This window comes from Trichoplax adhaerens, genomic scaffold, assembly GCF_000150275.1.
Source record: "Trichoplax adhaerens TRIADscaffold_6 genomic scaffold, whole genome shotgun sequence".
In the NCBI taxonomy this organism is placed as follows: Eukaryota; Metazoa; Placozoa; class Uniplacotomia; order Trichoplacea; family Trichoplacidae; genus Trichoplax; species Trichoplax adhaerens.
The window spans coordinates 529,249-555,824 of NW_002060948.1; the positions used below are offsets into that span (position 1 = coordinate 529,249).

At 32.2% G+C, this 26,576-nt stretch overlaps 2 protein-coding genes across 2 annotated transcripts; one reads left to right on the forward strand and one right to left on the reverse strand.

The window, feature by feature from the left end:
- Window positions 1-8,073: 8,073 nt before the first annotated feature.
- On the forward strand, window positions 8,074-14,662 carry TRIADDRAFT_57098 (uncharacterized protein; the record flags this gene model as incomplete). The annotated part of the gene is made up of 4 exons (XM_002113153.1): window positions 8,074-8,166; window positions 11,119-11,220; window positions 12,765-13,331; window positions 14,255-14,662. The coding sequence occupies 4 exons, from the start codon at window positions 8,074-8,076 to the stop codon at window positions 14,660-14,662; spliced, it is 1,170 nt and encodes a 389-aa protein (XP_002113189.1).
- Window positions 14,663-19,433: 4,771 nt separating this feature from the next.
- On the reverse strand, window positions 19,434-25,502 carry TRIADDRAFT_50359 (uncharacterized protein; the record flags this gene model as incomplete). The annotated part of the gene is made up of 16 exons (XM_002113525.1): window positions 19,434-19,517; window positions 19,757-19,931; window positions 20,031-20,185; window positions 20,259-20,428; window positions 20,535-20,693; window positions 20,778-20,877; window positions 20,970-21,040; window positions 21,120-21,174; window positions 21,259-21,375; window positions 21,463-21,507; window positions 21,657-21,728; window positions 21,944-22,021; window positions 22,176-22,796; window positions 23,722-23,820; window positions 24,196-24,251; window positions 25,355-25,502. The coding sequence occupies 16 exons, from the start codon at window positions 25,500-25,502 to the stop codon at window positions 19,434-19,436; spliced, it is 2,205 nt and encodes a 734-aa protein (XP_002113561.1).
- Window positions 25,503-26,576: the final 1,074 nt, after the last annotated feature.

Sequence of the window (26,576 nt, forward strand, 5' to 3'; positions counted from 1 at the left end):
TTCGTCTTCTTCTTGAATAATAGTAGAGTTTAAAGGTGAAAAAATTGAAACTGCTTGCTTCTACCAGTCTATGTCCTTTCGTAGAGACCTTGCAAAGAGGATTTTCCCAATACTTTCCAGGATGAAATGGTTAATTAACTCAAATTATATCAAGTTTAGCAAGCTACAATTGCATAAAATTGCATCATGCAGAGGTTGCTATGATTCCTAGCTGCAGTTTTTGTTATGATACTCCAGTTACGCGGGAAATACCCATCGACCGATAGAGGAAAAGAAATGGTAGGGACTTTACAAAGCACAGTATGAAACTAATAGGGAAGTTTGTGTACCATGACTGCCATAGTACGAGTCCAAAGTCTTGTCATACTAGCTCTATTATAGTGATCAAACAAGAGGTAAGAAGTTATACAATTTTATTATCCAGGACGTGTGTCTATTTTACTGGTCATTTCAACTGAATAGCGAAGTGAAACGATACGTTCCGTTCCGTTCCGGTTCTCATCCGAATGAGCCACTTTGCTGTCCTTGGCTGCTTTTGTACAGTGTAGTATACGGTTACAGTGATCGCGTATATTAGAATGACTAGAAAAATAATAGGCACCTGCATTATTTTGTACTGAAAGGCTACTTGTGGTCTCTCTCTAGCAGAGGCTCCATTTATACTTTTAGACTCTACCTCGCTAGCCAACAAGGAGCTCCAAAAAATGGTCTTCAGGTTTTTACTGAAGTATAATATGACGTTTTACGTCTTTATGTCTTCAATAACAGGTATAGCACTTGGCTATATGATTTATGAGAAGAAACAAGGACGTCCTATAAGATGTAAGGTTGAAAACATGTATTTGCAAACTATATGATACACAACAAGAACACACACACACGATGCAAAATTGCTCAATAGGCCAAGCTGGCTAAGAAAAATGATCCTGATATTTATTATTACCTTGCTTGTAGATCCAAAAGATGCTTCAGCCAACAGTGAACGTATCATTGATAAGCTTGGCGCAATTGAGAATCTCTCCACAATCATCCAATTTTTAAATTCCTCAACCAAGGTAAAATGATTGTCATTATAATAACAATCGTATTTGCAAACCTTGGTGTAACTTTCATGCACAATCATCACTACTGTAGTATTTGCTGTACTAATTTTACAATCCAAATTTTGCCTTCTTTAGAGAGGTAGGACAGAGGCATCCCCTACTAGTATCATAGATGTTACTTCATTACTGATATAATGTAATACATCAACATTAAAATCAATTATATACTCGTATAATTAATTCATTATATACGTATAATCAGCGTTACAAAATCAATCATTAGATTCTACTTTATCAATATCACAGGAGGCTGGAAGGAATCATCGAACAGTAGCCATATAGGCCGTATAGACTAGCATATCACACTTTTACCCCTTACCAATACTATCGCATTAACCTTGAACAACCTAGAGTTGAATATGTTATAATTAGTTCCTTTAGAATAGATTACTGATTTATGTCCATAGCCAAATTAAATCAATCAATCACTCTATTAAACTGTCCGTAATTGAATTTGATACCATTATATTCTAAATCCTCATCGTTCTAAGCACTTTAAGCTAAACTACTAATCATACATGTATCTTTACCATACAATTGCTTCTAGGATGACTGGAACTTGAAGAACTATAATAAAGATAAAACCAATGAAAAAGCAGAAGATTGAAAGATTTTACTATCGTGATGGTATTCCGCATTACTGTACAAATTAGTGTAGAACATGATGACATATAGCATCAAGTGGCTCTTTCTAGTATTTATACCTTACACAATTTTAAATGGCATAACTGAGCAGTTTTTGAAACTCTCAACTTTGCTCAACCGAAAGATCTCAGCATATATCTACCATCCAACATGTCAAGTAACTCATATTCAATTTCTATACCAATAATGATCCTGTCTACTGAGGACACGAGAATTTCCAATGCTGTCTAACGTGCTCAAAATCTATTCGATATTGCCTAATCCGCTTGCTGCTACAATAGATGACTACGTTACATTAATTAGCATTATAACTGCGACAAAACATCCAACTTAATGATATGAAGATATTCAGACTATTCACTAACCTATGCAAGTCGAGATTGTTATCAAACTAACAATGGACATGATGACTTCTTAAATATTCTGTAATATCGATATGAAATTTCCTCTTGTAAGTACGGTAACTTGCTATTTCAACTATGATGCCTTTGCATTACTTAAAATACTATTAAAATGCAGTAAGAATGGCTGCTGCAGTGTGAAAGATAAATCACGTAGCAAGATTGATTCTAGCCACAGTACATTTTTCTATACTGCTCATGCAGTCACTATAATATAGAACCACATTTTGATATTTACAATACAAAAGATGTATACTTATTGTAAAAATGTTTACCAAATATTTTGCATCTTGGTCATAGTAAGGCTAAATAAATCTTGTAATAAATTCGATTTTCCTAGGATATGTGCCATTTGGCTGATATTTAGCGGTGGAATGAAATATATTATCAATAATACTACAGCTATCTTCTCTAATTTCCAATATTAAATAACATGAAATCTATCATGATAAATGGAACGTACCGACTAATGAGACTAACTTGTTTCTGAATGATAGATACATCTGGTGATTAGATTGCGGTTAATTAATTATTTTATATGCATGATACGATGGCATCAAATTCCTACAGTGCGATATGTTATACTGTTACTGAGTAACTTTTGCATAGCTACCGTAACATAGTTTCCTTAGGATTACTTATCTAGGAATGTACTGATGTTAATTTATCTATATATTGATAACTAATGTTTATGTAGATTTACTATAAATTGACTGGTTTTTCAATTAAGTTCGGGTTTAGTTTTGTTTAAGAGAGTAGTTGCGTTACTATTCCTCCTAACGATATGAGATCCTTAGTATTTAGAGTCATACTGTACCGTAGGTAGATGTCGGAGAGGACAAATCTGACCATAGGCTCGTAGTGGCATAGTTTTCTGTAGTAGTTTAACTTTTCCTCGTTACAAATTTCGATTTGCAACTCATACCATATAGATTTAATTTTTTTCTTTCCACTAATATTACAGTGTAATTTGAGTACGTATATCGTATAATTTTAATGATTCAATTCCTGGTTTCAATGACGACAGTATGATAAGACTGCAATCCTATTCGCATATTTACCATAATGTACGATTTTAGAGTTCAAAGAATTGCTCAGGATTTCTGACGCGTCCGCTTACAACTGTGGACATATATATTTGGGGATATAACTGTATTATTGTTTTGCTATCACTATTATAATGTACTGTTAGGCTGTTATAGTGATACCATTCTTAAATATTTATTTTTAAGAATAAAAGGTACAAATGGAATAGCTTAACAGTATTTATTTCAACTTTAAACTAACCAATCTCTACACTTGACCCTATTTATGTATTTTCATCAGTATGCGAGTCTATTTAGTGTGGAAAGAAAATAGAAGGTTTTTGAACAAAGATAGCTTTAAAATGAAATACGTATAGATAAATATAACATAAATATATTATTAGCTCCAGCTATAAGTTAAGTAATCCCTAAACTCCTACTTGCAATTTATTAATATCCAAGGATAATACAGAAAAAATAAAATAAAAATTTCTAAGTACCGTCGTAAAAATACACATAGTCATGGTAATTTTTTCGGATGTTCAACATAATCTAATACGGTAATGCTTTCTTTGATATGCGAATAATATTAGTAATATTAAAGCAATTTAATAGATATTGCATTTTGAATATTAATAATAGACTATATATATATCAGGTCGCTACTATGTTCTTAAAATCACACATAGGTCACGTACTATAGAATTATCAGTTAACAGCTTTTAAAAAAAAACTTTCCATACCCACAACTGCTACACTACTATTATGTTACCATTGCTGATAAATTACTGTATTAATTAAAAATATCGAGAATTTTAATACTATCTCATCTAGGTATATTTCTAATGCTAAAATTGGCTCGTAACGATATCTATTTTATTACAGACTAGTTCCTATTTACAGTTATACTATTTTATGCTTTATTTTTTAAAATAAAATTTATCTATCCATCTGGCTTCTATCGAATTATGGAAATGCTACAGTAACCTATGTTAAAAGACATTCTAAAAACTAATTATATCATCTTCGCTAGGATATTAACCATTGTCATCCTTAATTGCTAGTAAATTATACACAACTTGTTACGAATTATTTTTATAACATTTACGAGTATATTCTTATCTTGAAATAAAGAAATTTCTATATCCATCCTACAGTAGACTATCCTACATGGAATGGAGCAGGTCAATCTTTCCATCGTCTAGAAATGGGAATCTATTCTAAATTTCGAATCGTTGCTATTCCTACCTACTACTACCACCACTTCCAGCATTTTTATAACATCAGATAAGAGTGCATTTTACCTTTCTCGCTCTCTTACTAATAGTAGGGAATATAATACACCTATAAGTATGCTAATAGCAAGGAAAAGCGCTAAAAGAGTCAATTGAAAATACATTCTTCTACTATGTCACTTGTGCATATTGACTTTTCTCATTTTCCTATATCCGCATAGCAAGGATATGTCGAAAAGAGAATTGAAATTATAATCTTTCTACTGTATGCAACTTGTGTAACCTTCTAATACAATTAATTGATTATAGTGGACAATGGATTGCTATTCAAGCCAATATTGCCTATACAGGATAAAACAGTAACCGCTAACAAATTGATTGACGACATGTTTGTTATGTCTACTAGTCGTTTTTATTCATTAAACAAAGAAAATCGGGGCAATTTTCCTTCTGTTTTTTCCTATAACAACTACCATAATTGATGCTCATGCGTGCTATTTCCAATTTTTTGATTTAATGATCTGCAAGTGATCATCATAATTGATGAGCAATAATATCCTTGTCGCATTAGTGATGATCACTAGCTAGTTTACGAATATCGACCGCATCTGTGGTGCTAAAGTTATCCCTTGAAGAATTTGCATCCATTTCATGACTTACTCTCTCTATTTACCCGTCTTTTAACGGATTGATTATTGATAAGAATTAGAATTGGAATAGAATTGCAAGATTTGAAAGCTATCGTGAAAAAACAGAAGTAAGAAAAATGAAGATAAATCTTGTCATTATCTAACTAACTTGATCAGGTCTATTATCCATCATAGATGGATGGATTTATTTTTTTTCTCCTCAATTATTGTTTATTCATGTCGTTGTAAAATGTTATTTTATTAAAGTCATTCTCCTTTTTCTACTGGTAAAATGGATGTCAACACTCGTTTGATTTTTTGCTTGTTTTTCACTCTTCTCCATAAGCTAGAAAATTCAATTACTATCTTGCACCGAATTATTTGGATATTAATTACTCCATTCCTTCTTGCTAAGGTGAATGAAAGTCTACTTGATAGCAAGGGACTTGTTCAACGAGGATTCCATACTAATATTATTTTTCCTCTTTCGACTAATACTAGATATGGATGCGGAAGAAATTATTAAAAATGTATTTTCCTTTCTTCGTACACCTATTTGGATGGTACCAGTGCTCACCTTTCTAGAGCAAAATTGTATACGTAAGTGATTCTCTACGCCATTTATGATTGCCTTGTTTAAATTGCTTTCGAACGCTTTCTTACATCATTACTAACTCGAAACCGATGAAAAGAGAATAGAATTCTTGTCAGCTTTTTTCATGACTGTATTGATGGTTTTCCAACTCAGTCAAGAAGTGTTAAAATGACTTTTAAAATTGAATGTAAGAATGGGAAATTTCTCCCTCTACTTTGATTGGAAAACATTCTTGGATGAATGGCGTTGTAATGTCCTATTTTACATTCACAAGATAGTTGTTCGCCATTTCGTCTTCTTTCTTAAAATAACTATTTACTAACGCTTATACTGATTTTGCAATCATTTCCTAAAGGTAATGGAGACCTTTAGAATCATTATTGCCAACTATTTTATCCATATTTAACACTATTTAGATGGTACCTTTCAACTTCTTCCAGGCTTATTATGCATGACTTTTATCTTCATTTATAAATTCTAACTACAGTACAGGCGATAGACTTCTCTTGTCTTGCATCCCATCATCCTTTCTCACTATTTTATGCTCATTGGAAAATGATAGACGTTTTCTCTTCTTTTCGATATTTTTAGTTATCTTCGTTCTGTTTTAGTAGAGACGATGACTATTTTTATCTAGTTATAGTGCCATAAGCTTTCATTATCCATTTTCTACGCTGTTTTATCAAAGATCGCTGGAGGCTTGTTGTACTGTCGTATCCTCCATCACTATCGTTTTATGTGATACGATAACTATTTCTACTTCTTATAATTCTACATTATTTCACAAAAATAGGATAGACACTCTTCGTTTTTATTACGATAGGCAGTTTTCGTCTTGTAATAGGCTATTGATTTTTAGCCTTTATCTTGATTTTAAATCGTCTGTCGATGACGATGGACTCTTTTCGTCTTAGTCGTATTTATTACGATTTTGCATGCCTTACAGAAAGGTAATAAACACCTTTCGTCTTGTAGAATATCTCCATGTGTCGTTTAATATCATGTTACATGGGAAGACGATGAATATTTTTCATTTAGTAGAATAGCTCCATGTATCGTTTATTATTATCATGTTGCATCGGAAAACGATGAATATCTTTCGTCTTATAGCAGGATATTTCTTGACAGCTTTTCACAATCCACTTGCATCATCTAACGAAAGGTGATCAAGATAGTTGATTTTGTTGGATATTTCTACCCTTTATTTTATATCGTTTAAACACAAATAAGATTGTTCTATAGGATATTTCTACCCTTCATTTTATATCGTTTGACGATCCTACAAGATTGTCTTACCGAATATTTCTACCCTTTATTTGTATCATTTGACGATTTCATAAGACTGTCTTATTGAATATTTTTACCCGTCACTTGTATCATTCTACAATTCCATAAGGCTATCTTACTGAATATTTCTACTCGTCATTTGTATCATTTGGCGATACCACAAGACTGTCTTATTGAATATTTCTACTCATCATTTGTATCACTCTTATTCAATATTTCTACCCCAATTTGTATCTTTGGATGACTCCATACAACTGTCTCACTGAATATTGCGGCCTTTCACTTTCATCATTTAACGATTGCAGAAGGCTGGTATGGTTGTCTTGTGGAATATTTCCACCCTTGATTTTATATCGATTGACAATCGGATAAGACCATTTGTTTTTTCTTGCAGATTTCTACACTTCATTAGTATTTCTTGACGATTCCATCAGACTGGTTGTCTTGTGAAATAGGTCTACCATTCATTTGTATCATTTGACAATTCCAAAACTGGAATACTTTTATCCCTTTCTTGTACCATAGGACGATTCCACAAGACTGTCTGTTTGTGAATACTTCTGCCCTTCATTTGTATCGTTGGACAATTCCATAGGACTGGCCATCTTGTGGAATAGTTCTACCTTTCATTTGTATCATTTAACGATTCTATAATTTTTTTATCTCACTTGACGATCAATAAAATTGTTTATCTTGTTGGACATTTCTACCCTTCATTTTCTATCCTTTAACGCGAAACACGCTTGGTCTTGATGGCAGGATATTTGCGTCCTTCATCATTCCTTAGCATTGCCTGACAATAAGCCCCTATAGACATTCTTTGCCTATCGTCTAGCGATAAACCCCTTTCCTTATACTATCAGATATAGACGGATTTCTATCCTTGCATTTTCCATTCCTTACCGAAAAGCGACAGACTACTTTGGCCTCGCTTAGCACTACCCTTCCTTTGCCTTGATGGAAGGTTATTCATGCCTTGTAACCTTTTTCATAATTTTCAGTATTTTTCACACATGGATCCCTTTTGTCGTGTTGTAGGATACAATATCACTTGAACGATCATTTTTCTTTACTATTTTGTAAGACAAGAACACATTACATCTGTAGTCATTTTATACGATCATAATAAATAATTATCGATTACTTGAAAAAGATGGCTTGCAATACTAGTCTGAAAGAGTTATTACCCATCTATTTCCTGCGAAAGGAAAATGAAGACAATAATAATAGCCATCTTGAATTTCAGGTATTGTTATTATATCCCATTCGTTCTCATCATTGAAGGTAGAAAATCTCCTTGAACAATTCAACATGTTATGCTTAGAGTAACATCTAGGATATTATTCTATCGCATAGAAGTTAATAGACAATTCCATTGATTTCCATGCCATACCCTAATTACTTCCCCCGTCCTCTGCAATCCACACTTTCCATAAATAAAGTAGCAGAATAGACTAAGTATCGAGTAAAAGAAAGCGAATCTCTCCCTTCCTCTATAGAGATGAAAGCTTTGCCATTTCTTTACATCTATTTCTCATACCAGATATGGAATTCAATAAGTTGATGATATTCATGACGATATGAGAAACTCTTTTCAAAGACTATTTATCAAGCTAATTATATAATTATTGAATCGAATGATTTGAAGGTGATTTTGATGGCGATATCGAGAAATTGTTTTTCACCTATTCCTCATCCTAAATATTCAATCACATGAATTGAAAATAATTTCTATGAGGAAATGGAGAAATTCTTTTCGTATAAATAAATTTTTATGACGAAATGGAGAATTCTTTTGAGATCATTTTGCAAGCTAAATACGAATAGTAATAAATCAAATGAAATTGAAAATGATTTTCACGACCATACCGCAAAATTTGTTTTACAAACTTCCCATATTCAACACAGAATCCAATGAATTGAAAATGATTTTCATGAAGAAATGGAGAAATTCTTTCCACATACCTTTCAATCTAAATATTAAATCAAATGAATTGAAATGACTTTCATGAAGAAATGGAGAAATTCATTCCTATTGCTAAATATCCAATTCAATGAATTAAATACGACTTTCATGGCGATATCGAGAAAATATTATATTTAGATACCTAACCCATTTCTCATGCTAAGTATATCGAATTCAGTTCATTGAAAACAACTTTTATGGTGGTATTGAGAAATTGCTATCAGATAGCAGACCTACTGCATTTCTATTGCTAAATATCCGATTCATTTTATGGCGATATTGAGAAATTGCTATCAGATAGTTGACTTATTTCTATTGCTAAATATGCAATCCATAAATTGAAGACGACTTTTATGGCGATATCGAGAAATTGCTTTCAAATAATTGACCTATTCCTATAGTTAATATATCCAATTCAGTGAAATGAAAGGCGACTCTCATGGCAACGACGAGAATTTATTTTCAGATAGTTAAACTATTTCTATATGCTAAATATCCAATCCAATGAATTGAAGATAACTTGACGATGTCGAGAAATTCTTTTTCACTTTTATCTCGTGCTTAATATTGATCTATCGAAAATGACTTTCATGATAATATAGTAGAAATTGCACAACTACAACTCCGACACTAAAACGTTTTATTGATACATTCTAGTCTTTAATCCCACGGATGAAAACCAAGAACAATCCCATCTCGAATTACACAGTCGATACAAACATTTGGTAAGTTTCTTCTCTATTGACTTACGCCATAAATACACGCAAGAATTTACTTTCAATTACTTTCATTTACATTACGACAGTTGGACAAGTTTTGAATGTAATCCCTTGATCATATCAGGCTTAATCACATAGTTATCAATATCTTGAAGAGAATATCTAATAGGATTCCTCAATCCAACAGTTGATAAAGTCTTCTATGCAATCTGTCATATTAAGATTATTCCTGAATCGAATAGTTAAAAAATCTTGATGGTAAATATCCTGGTCAAATCACGATGATTGCTTAATGTAGCAATAGCCAAAATCTTGAAGGCAAAGTCTAATGGGATTTCTCAATCCAACAGTTAATAAAGCCTTGAATGCAATTTGTCTAGTTAAGATAATTCCTTAATCGAATAGTTGCAATATCCTACTCAAATCAAGATAGTGCCTTCAGCCAACAGTTGCTAAAATCTTGACGGCGATAACTAATACGACAAATCAAATGATTCCACAATCGAATAGTTGATAACATCCAGAATGCAATTTGTCAAATGAAGATATTTCCTTCATCTAATAGTTAAAAAATTCATGACAATATCCCAGTCAAATGAAGATGATTTCTCAATCAAATAGTTGAAAGAGTCTTAAATACAATGTACCAGTCAAATCAAGATGATTCCTTAATCCGGTAAATTGAAAAAGCCTTTAAGGCAATATCCGAAGTGTCAAATCAAAAGAATTTCTTAATTCAACAGTTGCAAAACTCTTAAATGCAATATCTAATGTGTCGAATGGAGATGATTCGCTCAAAGTCCGTTTTGGACGGGAGGGATTTGTAGTTTTTATTTGCCTTATTAATACGGTAGACCAATAGATGGACAGTAATAAATTATTCGATACAAGCTTATCCCTTATTAATTTGTACTCTTTCCATTCCATAGAGGAAAAAAATTTTTTAAATAAATATGAATGGATATCTCTGCTATCTTCATAAAGCATATTAATCCGGTCTATTCCAAGCCTTCCCATCTTATAACAATCATAATATTGGCTACGGAATAAATAAATTCAAAACCATCACCATTTTGTCTATTCCAAGATTCTCTACCTTACCATCATAATATCGATCGTATAAAATCTTCTAAAAGCATATCGATCCTGTTTACTCCAAGGCTTTCCATCTTACCACAATCATGATATCGGCTGTAGGATAATGAATACCTTTCAAAATCACCTCTATCGTGTCTATTCCAAGATTTTCTGTCTTACCATCATGATATTGATAGCAGAATACCTCTTAAAAGCATGTCGATCTTGTCTATTCCAGGACTTTTCATCTGACTACAATCATAATATTGACTGTAGGATAAATGGGATCTTCTAAAAGCAATCCTGTCTAGTCTACAGTACAGTATAACTCGATTTTTTGCCTTCATGATATGAACTGTAGAATTGATGAAACTCTTATAAAAAGTATCTTGATCTTGTCTAGGTATCTTATATCATATCATTATTTTTTGAAAAGGTCGACGCACTACTAAAGAGCTTTTTGGAAGATATCCATGTACAAGAAGAGCAATTTGTACAAGCGTGCAGCTCACCATTGGCACAAGCTAATATACCAAAGGTAATTGAGAAAGTTTAACCTAGGGAAATTCAATTAGACTTCTTCCTAGTCATACCGCTAATATTGTCATATATACGAACCGCTAATAAAGAAATAGATAACCTGCCATGACTTGTTAGCAAGTTCTACTCTTTCATAGTAGCACATTATCTACCCTATTTACTTTCATTCCTAAGCAATTTCTTTATCCTTTGCTTTGAAAAATGCATCATGTACTTTTCTTTTTTCAACTACCGTTTTCTTTCCTAAAACGACGATAGCATCGTAGATCGCTAGTCGATCTTTCTTTAGCCATTCTATAGCAGTCTTTCTTAACACTTGAAAGCAGTTGTCAAGTTTACGCGATAGATCGACAATGAAATAGAAATGAGTAATTATAGTTGAGAAATTATTATTATATTATGCGTATATTAACCAGTCTTCAATTGTGAGAATTGCAATTGTATGCAAGCACAACAAGGCTATCAACATTCATCAAGCAGCTAGTCTTGTATTCCTATTGAATTTCAAAGAGTAATATTGACTTGGAATTGAGTTGTTCTTTTCATCATCCTGCGTGTAATTAATAATTCAAAGTTAATTAACGCAGGTGTAATCTAATTTTTCCTAGAGCAACGATGAAAATTAGCACTAAATACCGATTTGATCATCTTATTTTAATCATCTTAGAGCTAAAAAATTAAAGATTATACTAATATGGTTACAATATAAAGCTTATTAACAGGAAAGTCGACAAAAAATTCAGGATAAATGCTATTAATTGCCCTATAAATTTAAAAAAATAGAGATTACATTAATGTAGTTACGATATAAAGTTTGATAAAAGAAAAAGAAGGCAAAAATATTTAGGATAAATGTTATTAATCATCATATAATTAACAACTGGAGATAAATTGATTTAGTTGCAATTCAAATTTTACCAACAGGAATCAGTTAAAGCTAGAAATTTATATTAATAGTTACAGTTCAAGTTGCCAACAGAAAAGATGATGAAAAATTCTAGATTAATGTTACTAATTATGATATAATTAAAAAATTAAGAGTTTAGGTACTAGTATTAATATAGCTATAATTCAAATTTAACCATCAGCAAAGGAGGGTGATGATGACAAATTCAAGATAAATATTTAAGGCTAGAGATTGTGTTATTATGTATATAGTTACAAATCGAATTTTACCAACGAGAAGGATAATAAAAAATGAACAGTCATTTAAGCCTAGAGACTATACTAAATTACTATCCTAGAATTGAAAACTACAGATTGTATTAATGGAGTAGCAATTCAAATTTTACAAGCAATAAAATAATGAAAAATTAACGATAAATTTTAATCATTGTAGACTTTAAAAACTAGAAATTATACAATATTAATAAGTCGCAGTTTCAAGTTTATAATTAGAAAGATGAAAAATATTAATCATCGTATAATTATAGCTACAATTCAATTCTCGAAGAGAAATAAAACAAGTAAATGACAATGAATAATCTTAACGTGATGGAAATTAAACATTAATATTAGCTTCAATTCAATTTTCACCAACAGGAGATGCTTCGACAAATCTGGGCTGCTGATAATTACGAAATATTTAAGCAAATAATGGTACAAAAAAATATTGAATTACAAGTTCAAGCACTGCGATTAATGCAACAACGTTTCGGACTTGGTCCACCTATAGCTTCTGACAATTTACCTGCATCAACTACCGAAGCTGCTTCTAGTCCATATGATCCTGAAGAAGATGTTAATGAGGAAGAAGTATTACTACGCCAAGTAATTCGTTTATCATTAGATGAATTTAGAAGATCGGAATCGGAAGACTACTCTACCGAATTAGACGATGCCATTAAATCATCTAGGAAAGAAAGTGAAAGACTGCTTGAAGAAGCACGCCGAGAACAAGAAGAGTTAGAGAAAGCTTTATTACTGTCAATGAAAAATTTTGTTAATGAAGATTCATCAGACTCGAATGCTTCCAAAAAATTGCCTGGATTGAATACTTCGCCGGCTAAAGTTAAACCAAGCAGTAAAGCTATTCCTCAAATTGTTAATACGGCTTCAGATTTGAGCCCAATCGACACTAAATCTCTTCCAAAACTGCAAGTAGGAAAAGTAAGTTATTGATGTCAATTGCGTCTAATACACGCATCGTATTGCTTAATTTAACAGAATAACTATATGTAAGTAGATTACTGTAAACGAAATGTCCATAGCTAATGCCGTACAGCATAATAATTATCATGAATTTTTAAATGATGTCATGGAATATAATGAACTAATACCGCGTCAGAATTTACATAACCATTGGGGAGAAAATTCTCCTTTACACTCTAAATATGACCGAATAGACGATCTAGGGGTTAGGATACAACGGTTTAAATATTACATTTCGCATAATCTGCAAATGATAATATTTCTATAATAATCTAATGATATCTGGTAAAATATTGGTATTTAAAAGGTAGTTTAGATATAAGAAGTTATCCATTTTAAAGATCATACAACCCTTTAAGTAAGATTTTAAGTAATTAAATTAGCATAAAAGCGATGATGCTATCGATAGTTATATCCGCTAAAGTCGCCAAATGGTGGCATAATAGAATGTAACATCAAAATGATATTATATCATGCTAATTAATATTTAGCTACTAAATACCAATACTTGAATTACATCTAATCGCTACGTAATATTTCTATGATAGTTTTATTACATGGAAAGTATCATTCTAGAAAGCTATACAGTAACTAACAAGTATCTCTCTTACTCTTGATTAAGATTTGAACCATTTAAGAGAATAAAAGACATTGCTTAACTTCATCCCCTGTATAAGATATGTACGATAGTTCAACAAAATTATATTGTTCTAATATCTTAGCCACTAAATTCCAATAATTTCTAATCGTTATGCAATGTTTTCGTAACAGTTGTATTACGTAAAGCTACGCGGTCAACAAATATTTATTTTATTGTTAATTAAGTTGTTAGAATCAATCAAGAGAATAAATTATCCTTCTTTTTTTCCTGTTTTCAAAAGGCAACTGAACCAGATCGAAATACGGATGCCGGTGCACAATGGTTAGCTAATGCTAAAGCTGAAGCCCAATCTATGGATAAAAATAAGGACACCATCGCCGGTAGCGATGATGGTGATGACATTGGTAAGCGTCGTGATTATTTCGCTCTTCAAAGAGATCGATTAGTCGCTAAAAAGAAAGCTGAAAGAGAGAAAAAATTAGATGAATTTACTAAAGACAGTAATGGAGGACAAGCGACACGACCTAAATCAGCGCGGGTTGCACGCCAAGCTATTTCTACTGGGAAAGTTACACAAAATCAAGCAGCTAGCAATTCGAGTGTCAACAAGGATAATAACTTAGCTATGCGCGTTGCTCTAGCACAACGTTTGAAGAAAGAAGTCATTGATAAATCTTCTACCCAATAGCTTTATTTATTTCTACCGTTATTCCTATGTATTCTTCTCTTAATGACTATCCACTTCATCTTCACAAATCTGACAAGTGACAATAAGATAATAATAATTTATATGTAATCACTTCTATTCTATATTAAATATGTAAAAAGTTGATCATCTTGCCTTAACATATCTATCGCTACCTGATAAAGACGAATATTGGATAATTAATTTAAAACTTTCAATTTTTTCATACATTCATAGTTTTCTATGCTCCTTTGTATTACAGCATTCCAATAAAAATGAACAGAGAGTTGAAGATATCACTGTGATAGATATGAAATAGTGTGTATTATTGCATATAGCACCGGCAAGTTCATGATTTAAATCTGCTATAGAGGAATTTGTTGGAATACCTTATTTTACCAATTTAAGAGCAATATGCTTATAAGGTGACACGGCTTCGGCATGATTTTATCAATATCTTTCCCCATCTTGTTTAACGCTTGCTCTTAATGTTTCAGTCAAGACTACATAGATTAGATTGCATAACAGCTTAATTACGCTATCATACCGTTATTCACGGTAGCACCGCAAATATTACAGACAGTGTTATCCATGCTAATCGATCAATATATTCACTTGGGTGATTGTATACGCATAACATAACATACATACATTCCGTGTTGTCAAGCTAATAAGATTTTAACAATAGTTGACAATTACAGCTTGTTATAGGCTAGAAATTTCCAAACTTGTAAATTGTATTAAGGTTTCTTTTACCTTTTATTATATATGTATAAGAAATTGGAATACCAACCAGTTAGTGTTCCGATACTAGATTGAATTGGGATAAAGCAGAGTAAGACTTTCACCTGCTAGAAAATCACAATCTAGTGCATTATTAACTATCAGATTAAGCCTATAATAGGTTTGAAACTCTGAACTTGTCATACAAGTCATTTCAACTTTAATAATTAGCCAATTTAACGTACTATGATAGCGGGTAGCATTGAATTATAAATATCCTGTTATCACATGATTTTATTTCAGAATAATTTAATTCGATCCTTTTATAAAACTTACTACTGCTGTAAAATAAGATAATATCTAATCATTATTACAAGTGATATGGAATAAATGTGGCGTAGTGTATAGTCTTATGATACCGGATAGCTTGCTGCTATGTAGATTTACTCCAGGTCGATTTAATTCGATCAATTCAAAAGCTTACTGGGTTAGTGATCGTAAAATAAGATCCAAATTATGATGGCAGTAGCGTAAGATAAATGTTAAAAGGTGATGTAGTTCAAGATACTCTAGCAAATTTTTTTAGCGACATCTACTATATGGTTAATCCGCGCTAAGTATTAAAAATTAAGAATGCCTGTAAATTGACGCTTTTTGCTAATTGCAATTATTGCCATTTTCCGTAGTTATTTTAAACTAGTATATCTGAAACGAGTAGAAATAGAATCAAAGAACAAAGACAAGCATCATAAAGACTCTATGAGAGAAAAATCGGCATACATCTTAAGCACAACATATGAGCGTACCCTAAAAATAGATTCATGGTACAAAGACAGGCGTAATACCATTTAAACCCCTTATGGGAAAGAAAGATCAGTATGACTTGATTTCAATATTTACATCACTTTGATTTAGATTATCATAATACAATAGCAAAGGCATAAGATAGTATTTTAACTAGATCGGAATGCAATAGGCATGTCATAATCATAATAATAATTAGGTATCAAAATGAATCGTCTATCCTATAACATCTGTATCTAGGAGAAAGTCAATTTTAACTAATTTTATAATAGATCAAATTCTCTTTTAATTAATTATTTAATATTAGGCTGCCATGGTTGTAGTATACCAGTAACGCTTTGAAAAGTATAATATTGCGTAGTAATTTGAAAGAAAATTGAATATTATAGCTATTCTTATTTTACATTTACGTTTTTATTTAACTAAAGTTCAATTTAGATTGATAAGTTTCTCACGTTACGATTCTTGAATAACCTGCTGTTTTGAAAATATTATAATTATAACAAATAAATCAACAATTATATTATCAAGCAACAACGAAACAGTAAAGTGGATTTACATTGATTGCTGCCTATTTCCATTGTGGTCAATACATAGATATTGTATCGGATACAGTAAACATAGATGCATAATATTCATTAGATTTATATTTTAGACAAAAAACTATCTATTATTCGGAGCTAAATTGTACTCTAAATATATTAAATATGTAATATTACTGCTTGATTAAATAAATTACGAAATCTATCTCTGCCAATCAAAAAATGGACTAGTCAGAAAATATATTAAGTAATACAAGACAGTAACAAAGTAATTTTTCCTATTTCCAACAGAAACCAATACCCTATAACTTATTGAGTATTATATTAGTAGCTGAGCTAACATATCAATTTAGATATTAAAATACTATAATGCTTTTATTAGTTATGAAATGAAGACTATATCATAATTTAATTAGGTGTATTGTTTTAGAAAGAAATTTACTTCTAATAGTCTCGACATACTATAAGAATCATATAGTATTTCTTATAAAAAATCAATAATATTAAAACTGCTTTTAAAATGTATAGATACCGTATTATATTTTAACAAATTTATGAGGTTGATAATTCATATATCCGGTACACTTGAAAGAAGATCGTGTAATATTTTGTCGGAGGATATCAGTGTTGTCTAACTGTAAATACGTGTATTTAAAAATATGCCAATAAAGTCATACGATTTACAACTAGGTGATCTTTTCATAAATGTAATCCATTATTATCTAATCACTTAATAACGCAAAATAATACTTGTTTGCCAGATTTCAGAGAGTAAAGAAAATGTTTTGTCGCCAGTTGAATTTATTTATAACTATAGCAGTTGTTACTTAATGGTTCTATCGATAGGGTAACGTGTATTTCGTAGCAGGGATTCAAGGATTAAAAGATATTTATCCAAGTCAAAATTATCTTTAACTAGGATAGTTGTTAGTGATTTAATAATTTATATAATTAAATCAGTTCACAAGAATTGCCATTTAGCTAGTACAGTTATCTATTAAATTATGTTAATGACACACGGAAATAATATTCGGCAACTAATGATATTAACCACGTGAATACGTATGCACTTGTTTATTCATTTTCTGATGCTCTAACCATATATACCATTGACACTAGCGTCTATCATAAGTACCGTCATGGTCTTTTTTAATAGTCTATGGTACCGTAAATCAATTAAAATTATTATACATGCAATAATAGCTTTTATCGTGGTGTATAGTGTACAAGCGAGAAATTGCCAACACCAAAGATGAGTGAGTTCTATTGCTATCTTGAGACCTACAATAAAACTACTTCATTCAAACAATCTTAATTATCTTCGACTACGATTAATATAATTAGTAGTGTTCCATACCCGATTGGTATTTTTGTTTGCAAATTTAATAAAAAAGAAATGATTTCCCCATTCTATTAATATTACTATTATTAATGATAATTACCATCATCGCCAGTAAGCAAGGAGAGATATTATTCTTAAAATACGATTTGATAAAAATAGATAATTCTTGGCTCCGTAATTTAAAATCAGTAAAGTACCTAATAGAGACTTTATCCGGTTTTTATTTCTAGGCAATCCAAATTAAATTGGTATCGACTATTACAGTATTGATGTACATCGCTGTTAATAATTAGCTAACCGTAACATCCGTAAAACAAACATTTATAATTAAGTAGAAATATATCTAATGCCTATAGGCAAGTAAAAATGATTTTCCATTAACTGGTAGGCAATATTTAATAGATGTAAACGTACTGCACATTTCAATGTACAGAAATGATCATACGGGTATAATACGTATCTAATAGCGTTATCATATCAGCATATTTCAAATGATTAGGTTGTCCTATTCAGTGGAATACTTATAATTCCAACAGTCTACAGAGAAGGCATTAAAGACATTCAGCTAAGCAGCAAATAATAACAACATTTCGTCAAGTAAAATTGTTCCAATAAGCCTGTCTTCCTTGACTATATTGACATATCATTGTTGCGACTGAGTCATTGACTTTATAGACTTAAAATTTATAATATACAACAGAATAAGAAGTTTTTACCACCAATAAAAAAGGTTACAAGAAAACAACACCAGTTGATTATTTAGTGTTGTTTAAAATATCGTTAAAATTACAACTACTTCGTTCATTTACAGTGTGCGATGTCAACATTCATCAACCGAAAAGAAACGGCAAGATGCAAGAATTCAATGTCATTTTACAATCTAGTCAATTAACAGAATTGTAAATGCTATTTGCAGGTATTACATAAACTTACACTATTTACAGTAAAATATACTTTATATAACTTTCTCAAGTAAATGATAGGACCAATTTTTTGCAATTTTTAAAGATTCCTGAAATGAGATTTACAATTGATATAGAATTTAAATTTTTTCTTACATGGACAAGAAGAGACTTGCAGCGCCTAGCTTACTTTTCAATTACAATAACAAAATACGAAATAACTTACAAATTTTTAGGAACAGCTAACTACAAATGAATTTTACCATTCTTTTGTCATTATAAACAGTTTCATAGACAAGCGACGATCATTATTATCCGGAATATACATAAAATTTTATGTGATATTTATACACAATAAACAAAACTGAAATAACCAAAGCAAAATGAGCAGGATTCGTTGTAAAAGTTGATCACTTCAAATATTTTGAATTCATTCATGTATGTTAAATTTTCATTCTAAATTAAGACAACTTCATTCGTTTATTTTGCGTTGAATCCTCGTCCGATAAGCTATCAGAATCCGATTCGTAATCGACAAGGCCGATCTAAAATAAGCAATATTCGCAATTTAGATGCAGGACTTGGTCATATCACAAATTTTTAATTAGAATCAATATACTTTGTATTTGATCAATACCTTAATCGCATTATCGGTTGGGCGGAGTACATTATTATCTATAGTTTTATCTGTTTCGATTTCGTTTAGGTCATTGTCAAGCAATTGTGGCGGGTTATCTTCTACAGTATCGTCATTGTCAAGCAATTGTGGCGGGTTATCTTCTACAGTATCGTCATTGTCAAGCAATTGTGGCGGGTTATCTTCTACAGTATCGTCATTGTCAAGCAATTGTGGCGGGCTATCTTCTACAGTATCGTCATCGTCATCATCTTCATTGAACCAACTCTCTTCGTCATCATCCAGTTGACGTGGATCTTTTCGAAATCGATCATTACCGATACTATAGAATAGAGAAAATACAACATTAACCGTGGTAACAGATTACAAATTAGAAAGAAAACTTATAGCACTATAAATTAAACTATACAGTATAACGTACCAAATATTTTCATTAGGCATAAAGGTACTGTTCTTGCGGTCTAGATGCTGATCATGGCGCTGTTTTAAGCCAGTAAAAGTTCCAACGTAATTAACATCTTTCAGATCGTCCCAAAATTTCTCTATTATGTAACTGCAGAGCATTTTAATATCCTCCTACGAAACAATCCATTAAAATCTGTATTATAGAAACTCCAATACACTTACCGAAATTACACGTTACTCTTACCGTTCTAATGAATTCAAACATTTCTAATACGGCCGAATTAAATATATTGTAACGATTGCCATTCATTTTAAATGCTTTAATAACTGGTTCTAATAAATTTCCTTTCACTATATATCGATTATAGAAATCATCCTTCAAACCGATAATCTGTCTACAAAATTTTTGTGCAGCTGAAAGATTAAAGAAATTCATTACAATTAAAAACAATCAAGTATACCTAAAAGCTAACACGGAATGAAGATTTGCCAATATTGAGTATGCAACTATAAAACATACCAAGTACAACCGAAGAGTATCTGGATTTGAGTAGTAATAAAACTCTACCCAGTAGATCTTTTCTAAATATATAGTTCTTGATATGATAGGTATGATGGTCAACACAGAAAGAGACTAAATCTAAAATAAGACTAAGTAAGACGGACGATCTGCTGTCATCTAGAATCCAAGTTAAAAAAATTTTGCAGTTGGATCTTTAGAATAGAATTAACCTTAACTCGGAATGTACATAAAAATACTTACCTTTGATCTTGCTAGAGGACGTAGCCGCTAATAGCGGCGCTATTAATATGTGCATACAATGCTTATAAAAAAACGTTAAAAATTCCGATTTTTCTGTTCGCTGTTAGGGCAAAAATTAACGGTTAAACTTAACTAACAAAATTAGCATAGTTACGTATAAGTAAATTAAGGTAAAAGAAATATCATGCGTACGTTAGGTCGAATAATCATGTTGTCAGGATCTAACAGCGTTCGTAGTATAGAGGAAAATTGTGTAGCAATGCCTATACAATGAAATAAATGAAGTATTGTTAAGAATAACTCGGTAACGATAATTAATTTATAATAATAATACAAGCAAACCTCCATCGGCATCAAAGATCATTTGTTCGATGCCAATATTTAAGAAAATAGCATTCTACCCCATAAGAAATATAATTTATTTTATTAGCATCATTGCTGGAGTATTATTATATAGTAAAAAAGTTGTCGAGCTACTTACATCATCAGTAGGGTTTTCATCCTGTAATAGAATCTGTCTTACTGACGAAGGATTACTATCTACCACACAGCAGAAGATTTCAGTTGCATTCATTCTTAGCTGCTCGCTATTGTTTCCCTATAAAATATATTGCAATAATATTAGGCAAGGCTGAAAAACCTGTAGGCTAATGCGTCACAAAAGTCAACAAAACTAGCAATTTACCCAAAGTAATTCGATCACAGGTATCAGATCGGCATCTAGTAAAGTCTGATGATAATAAAACAACCAGCTTAACAATAGAACGAAGTTTTATAAAAAAATTCAACATAAACTTGTAGCATAGAACTACTTTGTACAAATGATTATAAAATCATCAATAAAGATGTTTATTAATTATTAACTATTACTCGACTAACCTTGAAAAATGCAGTTCGTCCATCAATTTGCAACGATTGTGAAAAGGAGCATAATTCCTTTAAACATCTCGCCTATTAACAATTTATGAAGGTCACTCGTTATTTTTTCAGACACTATAATTAATGCAGTTTTATGCGTTCAAAAAGAGTGCTTTCTGTCTGTTAATACCATCTAATCTTTCATTAATTACGTTAAAATAACATTGTAACGTAGGAATTGTACCTTACTCTAGGTAATCATATTAATAACTTTAACATCTTTAGGTAATGTAAATATTTAAACTTACACAATCCAGTCGCTTTTCATTAGGAGTGGATTCGCTAGCCATCATATCAAATAAAGTTTTAATAAACTGTTCATCGTTCTATAGTAATAACAATTGGTGATAATGTCTTAAAATGTTGTAATTGTTAGCAACTGTTACTACAGCTATAGTAATATTGTGATTGAGAGTACTGCAACAAAATATAATTTTGCTATTATTTCATTTAAAGGAGGTGTCAAAAAATTTTCCTGACCTGAACAATTGTAACAATTTCCACTTTGTTTAAATAAATTAATGAAGATATAGCAGAGTTGGTATTATCTTCAAATACAGACGGTGTTGGTAAGACTACATCTTGGATAAATTGTGCACGGTACGTTTGATGAATTTTAAATAGCAATTGAGAATTATCAATAGGAATGACTTCCTTAAATTTCGCTTTAGAGCGCAAAAATTCACGATGTCTACGAGGTTCAGTTAAACTAGGATCGTTCTCTAAGCAACCAATGGTACCTTCAACTAATCCATCATCCAGCATTATTTCTAGCAACGAATGACGATTGAGTGAAAATAAATGTTTAAATATGTCATACAGGTAGTGCAATCCAGTACGATCTTCCAAATCTTCACACATACGAAACAAATCGACCAATTGTGATATATAATTTTCGTTTTCAATCGCCAATGTTAACCTATCACGTCGTATGAGAGGATGCAGGCTTGAACTAATAATATCACATATTTCTTTCAATTTTCCTGGCTCACAATGTGGTAATTCCAAAGGCGAGATAGACGTTGATACATTATCGTCATCAATAGGTCTTGAGGAGATATCCGGATCATCTAAATCAATCGATGGATCTGTACCTAAGAACTAATATTTAATCAAATAAGCGAGAGCCATTAGGCAACTTTTTGACGACTTTATTATTGACAAGTATCTATCCACATCCGTGTCTCAATTATCTTTATAATCCTATTGCAAAGAACTATATTGGTTGGATGCAAGCAATGTTTTAAATTCAATGTTTAATTACGTTTACATGATAAAAGATCGCAAAATAAAGGGAAAGTGTAGGTAAAAAATATGCTGATTGATAAATCTTACTATTTCTGCCAAGGCATCAAATTATTACTCTTAGTTTCTGTAATGTTAGGGACCGCAAGATCATACAGGGTTTGTACGTGTACCGTGATCACGTTTGTAATGCACGTATAACTAATAACGTCAAGCAATCATAACTGATCAAACATAGGCGCATTGAAAGCGCTTATATGCCGATACTAACTAAACATGGCGGCTATCTCAAAATCGTCTATTCTCAATTTCTGTCCTGTCCGACATATAAAATAATTGGATTTTAACAGACAACATGTATTACTAGAAATAAGTTATTACTACAGTACTTTTTTTCCCTTCAAAATTAGTGACTGTCGTTGTGAAGTTTCAACATTATATCATTATTTGTGGACCGATAGATTAAAAAATTGACGAGCACTGGTTATACATAAATGTTACCGGATGTTATTAATAACTGCAAATGAATCAAAATGTCGAACATCAGTATAATGCAAAATAAGGAAAAAATTGAAACATAATCGATTTTAATTGATATCATGAAAATAAAATGAGACTCCGCAATATTTAGTGTGGGGTAAATCAATTGATGAAATACGAGGGGTATCGAAATAAAATCAAGTAGAAGAATATTAGATAAAAAATCCATATGCCCATAATGCTATGGAGAATATATTACACTGTGTACAGAAAACATTACAGGAAAGTCTGGTTAGCATACTTCACAAATTTTGTTCCAGATTTCATCACAACTTTCTCTTTCCTGGAAGCTCAAGGCTAGATCGGTTGTTTTATTTTCGGCCCATACAATCAAAGTGTTCTACATGAAGAAAATGAAAGAGTGTTATTGATCTATCCGTCTTTAATGCAGACATGTAATTTTTAACCCATAGAATGAAATAAACACCACCATCATATTAATAGTAGATTGAGTGGTGCTAATCACAATGGTGTTGATCGGTGAAAAAAAAGAGACTACATCCAGTAGCGAAGTTGTACCACTGTGACAAGATCTATATCCATCATAAAAACGCTAACCTAAGGCGTCTACTGCTATTAGATGGATGTGAAATATTTGAAATGTACAGTATTTCTTTTTGATTTAAAAATACATTTATTCTACTGTACTGTAGTACACTATTTATTATAATAATATTATTATGATGATATTACTATTCCTGCATTCTATTCTTACTTGCTGTTTTTGATAGTTTATTCCTCGGCGGATCTCCGATTCCAGCAATGTAGAGTCTTTTGGATATAAGTTAGGAAGAATGACAAGATAAAAAGCCAAAGAAAACTTATTAGCTTGATGATGTACGCTTGGTTGTAAGAGTGTAGTGTAAATGACGAAAGAGAACCGCATCAAAAATAGATCAACAGTAGTTTATGGATGTTACAGCCAACAAGATTTTGCTGTCGGCCATACAGAGTATCTACTGTTACGGATAGGCTCTTTTTCTTGTCGTAAAGTCATGCTTCAAAATGATGATGATCAATTTAAGCTACATTCTAAAAACAGGTAATGAATGACACAGTGTCCAGGAGGCAACACTTGCCTTCTTCTATACTGATTCCTTTCAAGTTGTCTCGAAGTAGGTGAAGAAAAAACGCATGCTGCAATATTAGCGAGTAGGAGAAGTCGTGAAGAAAAAGTATCGCCAAGACGCTTTCCAGTACAGTACTATGACTACAGTCTGACTAGTCAGTCAGTACTCAGTCGTCCCTGGTATCGCGTAGGTTGATTGTAACATCAACACCGGTCTCTTCTTCAATCACATGCATGACTACGTACGTTACTAGAGTACTGTCTTACTAGTCATACTGTACGGTAGTCATTGGCGTACACATGGCAGAATGTACTGTACTGTACTGTACTGTCGATTGCCAAGTGGTCATTGGAAATAATGTGGAAGTAATTCTTTGAAGTTGGATCTACACTAGTCTCTCTTGCCCATGGATTGGCAGAATCCAATTGGAAATTACTAGACTGGATGTCTACAATCACTTTAGCACTAATTCTATCCATACCATAGGGAAACCACTTCTGTACATCTATGCAGTGTCGGAACCTATTGAGCATAAAGTGGTCCACTTGACTGTCCACTTTCAATGTTACGGCGTCTAGCATTGATTGTAGTACTTCATTTCATTTGCTCTACTCCAGCTAGTGTATCATTGTTACTAAGATAATTTTCCAATTCATTGAATTGGAAGTATTAGCTACTCTTACGATGGCATGACTCTACTTATAGGATGTTATTGAAAGATCGAGCTTAACCAATAACATGATTTTTCGCCAATAGTAAGCAATACACAAGCGGGAAAAAGATTGACTTTCTACACAGTCTTACCGTCTGCTTCTGAACGAACATGTATGTGTAAAGAGGGTGAATCCTGGTCTGTTAACAGTGGTAAAATGTGTCCTGTGCCACAATCATCCCACTGGCTATCCTTGTTCAGGACATATAACTTAACGCGTCTTCTGCCATCGGCGGCCATACTTTGATGCCCACTCTCTACCTTTACCGTACAGATCGACTCTTTGCCAAACACATCGTCTTCAATTGTAAATTAAAAAGCGCCAGTGGCCTCTTACAGTGCATATTGCACAGTACAAGAAGTATGGCTGTAAAATACACTCTACACTTGCACAATGCAACGCATTAGGCGCTCGTGGCCACCCGTACACTGTACAGGACAGTATAGTTACTGTTCGGTTATACGTCCACTAGAGCAGTACACGACACTACAGTCGATTGTACTGTAGTGTAAATAACAAGTTCCATGTCAACTGACTCACTCGACTGTGGTACAGTAACAACTGACTCGCTCGACTGTGATACAGTTAGACCTGACGTACAGCAACACTGACTCACTCGACTGTGGTACAGTACAACTGACTCGCTCGAATGTGGTACAGTTGGACCTGACGTACAGCAACACGGACTCACTCGATTGTGGTACAGTACAACTGACTCACTCGAATGTGGTACAGTTAGACCTGACGTACAGCAACACTGACTCACTCGACTGTGGTACACTACACGTTGTTGTGTCACTTGTACAATAGAGAGCTTACACAGTTGAAAAAAAAAAAAAAAAAATACCTTAATGGTGTCATTGGGGTGTTAAACATAGAGTCCAAATTGACACCTGGCGAAATTGCAGTTTTGGTTCAACTATACCAGTTTGAATCCGTTTATGACGATGAAGACTCGATAGTAGACAACTTTTGCTCTGCATTCGCTGCTATTGTACCATAGAGAAATAACATACGTACTCTACTGTACACTATCTGGTACTGGCTGGCCGCCAGCCAGTGCCAGATTGATTTTGTTCATAGAGATATCAAAAAATGTTTTCATTAACTTTTGGGTTTTGTACAGTGCATCTTGCAATTTCTAGTTAGTGAAGGATAGTTTTACACCCCTCTCTCTTTTAGCAGTTGAGTAATCTCTATATCGTTTTTTTTTCTGCAGCAAGCCAGACCATAAAATTCACTATTCTACTGTATATCATATATATATATATTGTCACAATAATTACTACATTATTTTATTTTTTGACCCGACC